The 6,000-nt window shown below is 33.9% G+C and overlaps 1 protein-coding gene across 1 annotated transcript in view; it reads left to right on the top strand.

Moving 5' to 3' along the window:
* The window catches only part of LOC135216852 (disco-interacting protein 2 homolog C-like), a 271,475-nt gene that overhangs the window by 203,511 nt on the left and 61,964 nt on the right, over positions 1–6,000 (top strand). The window contains exon 15 of the mRNA XM_064252365.1: positions 2,066–2,186. Coding sequence (XP_064108435.1) covers positions 2,066–2,186 — 121 coding nt within the window. The remainder of the gene's footprint in view (positions 1–2,065; positions 2,187–6,000) is intronic.

Here is a 6,000-nt window from a genome sequence, read left to right as displayed (position 1 = left end):
TGAAGACATCTTGAAAATAAAAGATAATCCAAAATCGAGCGAAACACAGCACAGAAAAATTCTAACGTCTGGTTGTAACGCGCGCTATCGAAAGGAATGACGTCTCAGGCGTCGGAGGCGCTCACGGCAGTAGTAGACCGGGAGCTGTAGCACGGCTCCTCCGTAGTTCGGGGTTTTGTCGAAGGAAGAAGCTAAATGGCAAGGGACCTCTGGTAGTGATTCCACTCGCTCCTTACTATACCGACACTTCTATAAGAAGTGAGCGAGCCATTTATCTTGGCATTATATTGTTTCTTTTTTCTCTAGGATGAATAGCAATATTTATTCCTCAGAAATAGTATCAAAGGAACCATTTCACAGGCCGACACAGGTCAAGCCCAGAAATGTAGTTATAGAGACTTAAGATTCATTTTATAATGAACAACTCAGGAAATATAGTGGAGCTTTTAAGTTGCTTCCAAGGAAATCTACAATGGATGAAGTTGGTGAACCACCTGTCCATAACATATGGTTTGATAATTATTTTGAGTACCAAAAGTAACTTCAACTAGAAATTTGTTTGATCTAAGTGATGATATTTTATACGCATTCATTCACCAGTTACCCCTTAGAGCTAGTCAACTTACGCATTGAACTTTTCCTATATGTAGTGTGCATAATTTTATTGGCTAGTTTGAGTTTGCTTGTTCATTTACGTTGCTCACCACCATTTGAATAAAGAAAAATACAGTAATTATAAAAATGGTCCATTTCAACCTATTATTTAACACAGTGGTCCCCCCCATATTCGCAGCAGATACATACCAGACCACCCCTTCCCCACCAATAGTTTGAACCCCTTTGAAAATGCTTAAAATGGCCTATTTTGTTAGTTAAAACTCAAGAAAAACCCACTTAAAAATTTTTATACCTGTTTTTTTAATAGTTTTATCACAAAGTGCATTTTATGATGATATTGATAAAAAAAACCCAAGAATTTGTGGATATTTCTTAGAAAAATACTGCGAATAGGCAAATACCCTACAAATAATGGGGGTATATGTTCCAGAGAGAAGTCCGCCAATGCAAGAGTCCGCGAATCTGGGCAACTCAAATACGGGTTGCCCCACTGTATCCTTTAAATTTAAAAACTTTCAAAGAGCCATTTGCGTATTTAATTTTTCATTTTGAGGTGGTATCTAGAAATCCTTTGGGAAGCCACACAGTATCATCAGGTTTGCTACATTATCAAGTTCTTCGTTAGCTTCTTTTATATGTATATATAATAGTCCTATTTTATTACACCACCTTCTGCATCTTTAAAGCTAATGTCAGTGGTATTGAGGACATTTTTTGCTTTTAACTTTAGTCATGGTTTTATGGTAGAATTTTTATTAAATTTCTCCAGTTATATTAACAACCAGTTGGGCAGACTAGTAATTCCAAGAACATGCCCCTTTGAACTGGTGTAAAAGAGCTTAATCTCACTGCTGCTTCAGTCTAATTGTCACCATCCCCCAATAATAGAATGTCCTAGCCTTTGGATCTTGGATAAAATTTGAACATGTTCTGGTCACTGCTGAAAGTAATAAGTAAAATAAAATAGCACATATGCAGTGAGGAGGCTAACACAATGTATGTAGTACAATACAAAATAACGGTCAGAAATTTCCCCTGGCACATTGGTTGCAGTACCTCCAGATAGGAATACTCACTCTCACCACAATTTTACCGTTTTCTGAGTAGTCCCACAATCTTGCCCATTGTTAGAAAAGTATTTTCTAAATAAACTTTAATAGTAAATTTTATGATTTCTTACAGTATTCCACGGATAAAGATGGTTCAGTGAAGGGTGTAGTTGTTACAAGGTCTGCTATGTTGGCACATTGTCGCACATTGACTTCAGCATGCAACTATACTGAAGGAGAAGTAGCTGTCTGTGTTCTTGACTTTAAAAGAGAAGTGAGTTTTCATAATTTCACCAAGTTTTACATAATAATTGGAATATGTACAGTCATCACAGTGTTTCTAGCATTTTATACTGTGTGAATATATAATACAATTTCTTGTACGTATATTTTTTTAGGTGGGATTATGGCACTCCATGCTCTGTTCAGTGTTCAATGGTATGCACGTGATCTTCATTCCCTACTCTGTAATGAAGGTTAATCCAGCATCTTGGATGCAGATGATTACAAGGTTTAAGGGTATGTATATATATATATATATTTTCACCTTGTGATTTCTCTATAGTAATTAATGTGTATTATAAAGCAGAATCCAATTGCAGTTAGTCTTAGGAATACATATAAGTTTTGTTTCATGAAGACCAGCCATATGAATAAAAATTGTAAATCCAACAGCATTTAACATGGAAATGTATATAGGATTAGATTCCAAGTAAGCTTACCACTCAACTAATAATGATTTTTCTTACTCTAGGTACATTTGGGTACCTAAAGTTTTCACTTTATATAGTATAATTAATAAAAAGGAATACTCTTTGTTTCAAATAGAAATCATGACTGTGCATATATAATAAAGGAAGTAAGAATTAAGCCATTCATCATCCTCATTTTTTGATTACCACGTGACTAAGTTGACATTTTCTCGCTACAAAGTGTATTAAATGCACTTACTTCAGGAATCAAAATCTTTCATCTGCTCATATGAAGAATTGTAGAATAAATTCTCTGCAACTTTGCATTCTTAGCAATAGTTTTAGGAATTGCAATAAATCTAAAAAGATCAGTGTGGTGAATTAACACTGAAGGAAGTACAGTGGAACCTCGGTTTTCGTACATAGTCCGTTCCAGAACCTCCCATGAAAACCAAAACAATAATTCCCATAAGGAATAATTAGATACAATTAATACATTCCAGACCCCCAAAAATTATTAACAAAAAATACAATTTATAGGGAACAAACACAGTTTTACATATAGAAAACAATGAGAAATAAACATAAATGACTAATTAAATGAATAAACGAACATTTAACATCACTCTTACCTATATGGAAAACACCTGTCAGCGTATGGAAGATGGAGAGGAGGGGAGAGGGAGGAGGAGAGGTTATTGTTTGTAAGGGGAATCTCCTTCCAGAAGGACTTCAGGTATCAAGGACCTATCTCGGGTTACTTCTTTTCCTTTATTACTGGCACCATCTGAGGTTACTTCCTCACTTCGTTTTTTACTGGCACTAGAACCAGCTTGAGAGTTACTTGACCCCTGTCACACAACAGAACTATCCAGAGACATTTGTTTCTGGTGTTTCTTTAAAATTTCCCTAAAGTTAACCATGACATTGTCATTAAACATGTTGGAGAGATGGATTACTTCTTTGTTGGGATGATAATAATCCACAAAATTTTTTATATCACTCCACTTTGCAAACATGTCCTTAATCCCTGAAGTGGGCACATCATGTATGCCCATTCATTTTCTGAATTTTTCAAAACAGCCTCTGCTGGCCTTAAAATCACTAACAGCAATGCTTGTTGGCATTTTCTCACTGAGATCAGCATGCAACTTCCGCCAACACTTTGCTACAAGTTCTTTCTTAAATTCTATAGTGTTTCTTGTTTTATTTTACACAAGGGCTAGCACTTCAAACTTTCTTTGGCCCCATAATGGCCTATTTAGCAGTTGCACTCAAATAAAAAAGCACAAAAAGCACAAAAACAACGAACACAAAAGCAGAATGGGGCACAAAAGAAGAAGGGATGCTTTGTGTTGGTGCTCAATATGGGGCCTGGTCACACGCTTGTAGAAAAAAAAGTCTGTGAAAACCGAAACGTATGAAAACCGAGGTTTGACTGTAACATGTAAGTGAAGTGGAGCATACAGACAAAACTAGTCTGCTCAGCACCTTCCCAGTATATGCCACCTAGGTGAGCTGGATGAGACCATTTAGAATGTTAGGCATATTTTTACAAAAATTACATAATCATGGGTCAATTTAGCTAACCTTGAATAGTAGAAATAAATTAGATAAAATAATCCTATAGGGCAAAAAAAAATTTGGGGGGGAAAAATTCTATATTGGATGATTGTACAGTGGTACCTTGACCTACGAGTGAATTAGTGTACAAGTTTTCCGAGGTACGAGTCGTCACTCAGTTGATGTTTTGCTTTGTTACATGAGCAATAAATTGAGGTATGAGCTCGAGGTGTTGCTGCTACATAGATGGCATAGTGATGAAAATTAAGATAAGCAAAAGTTATACATTACTTCACTGTATCCAATAATATAGAATGTATTCTCATATTATTGTATTATAAAATACTAACTTAGCAGTCAATGTTTTGGTTTGGAAATCAGCTGATGGCAAATACAAGTTTCTTTTGCCATATTTAATACAATTCTGAGGGAATTTTCTTGCTTCTAGTTAGCGTAACGAATGTCTAGATACTTGACTTATATGAGACAAGGTAATTTTTCGCCATATGGCATGTTTTAAGTCAAAATATGACTTGAATACATCTCGTGATCGTGAACTAAATTATTTTTTCCGTTGAGAAATTGCATTAGTGGCATGTTTATCGAGTAAAAAATTATGTGATTCTGTTCGCTATTTTCACTTTATTTCATAAAAATACGAGATTTACATTATCTTCTATCATCATGAAAAAACCCCTAAAATGTGTTCTTTTAAGCCCAGTACTTTTGATGAAAATGATTTCCTCTCAATTTTATCCACAGTCATTAGCAGCATGAACAGTTTTCTCAGCGTCAGCCACAACTTGCTTTAAATTTAACAGTATATTTTCGTGTTGATCTTTGATCTATAGCGAATAAAGTTACTACATAAAAATAGCTGTCCTATTCTACATAATGTCAATTATAACATAACTATGGTAATTGTTTACTATTGTATGATAGTTGAAGTACAAGCCAAACGGATATTGTTGTTATCCATTTAGGTTGTACTTAGCAGATAAGTTGTTTCTTGTTTGGTTTTTATGGCTGTACACATTAACACAACAAGTGTAACGCTAAAGTAATACTTTCATCATTCTCTTTTGTTGTTTTTGAACTTATTTAACTAGAAGATGGGATAAAGTTAGGCTATTGTAATTTGGTCTCTCTCGCTCCCTGATTGTACGCTGCTTTCTGCTCATATTGTGACGAAATTGAAAAATATTTTCAAAACTATTGTATCAGTAATAATTGCTAACCGCATTATAAAATTTTATTATCGTAACTTGAACACTACCTGTACACTGTATAAAACCTTATTATATCTTTACATACTCTTTTTATTATTATTTTTTTTATACAATATTTGTTATTTAGAAATGTAGTTTCCTAATTTGATAATATGAAACATAAAAATATGGGGTGGCATTTTGAGGGCTGGAAAAGATTAAGGGCATTTTAAGTATTTTGCAATGGGATAATTGATTTGATGTAAATTACCTGTGGTATTTTTCATGCAGTTATGATATAATTTTTGTATACTGTTTATCCCTTAGTAGGAAGGGTAAAAAAATCAATACACAGCACCCCAGGCCAGGGAAACTGTGAGGTCGGCCAATTTAAGAAAAAACACATGAATGGAAAGATGTAGATATGCAAAAGCACATGGTAGAATAAAAATAATTTTTAAACATTTTCCCTACCTTCCACAAGAAGTTGAAAATGACTACAACCACTTGCGGGGCCACTTTTAGAAGACTTGTAAATTTTACCAGTTATTCATGTTTTTTCTAATAAGTAATTTTGTTATTTTGTAAAATTATAATTACAGCTCACACAATATAAAAACAGATAAGAACTAAAATCAGTAACAGGTTCTGAGCATATTTGTTGTAAAATATTTATGTAAATTTATTGAGATCAAAGATGTAGTAACTTTTTTGGATCATACATATTTTTTCTAATATTTCTTTGCCCTTTTATTTGCAAAATTACAGTCATAACTGACATACTATCATGAAATATAAGAACTAAAATCAACAGTAACCCCTTGTTATATTTATGAGCAAATATATAATAAGACATCGTGTGAGAGAGAG

Source organism: Macrobrachium nipponense, chromosome 6 (genome assembly GCF_015104395.2).
Source record: "Macrobrachium nipponense isolate FS-2020 chromosome 6, ASM1510439v2, whole genome shotgun sequence".
NCBI lineage: Eukaryota > Metazoa > Arthropoda > Malacostraca > Decapoda > Palaemonidae > Macrobrachium > Macrobrachium nipponense.
The sequence above is the reverse complement of the archived record's forward strand: the minus strand, read 5'-3'. Positions and strand labels throughout refer to the sequence as shown.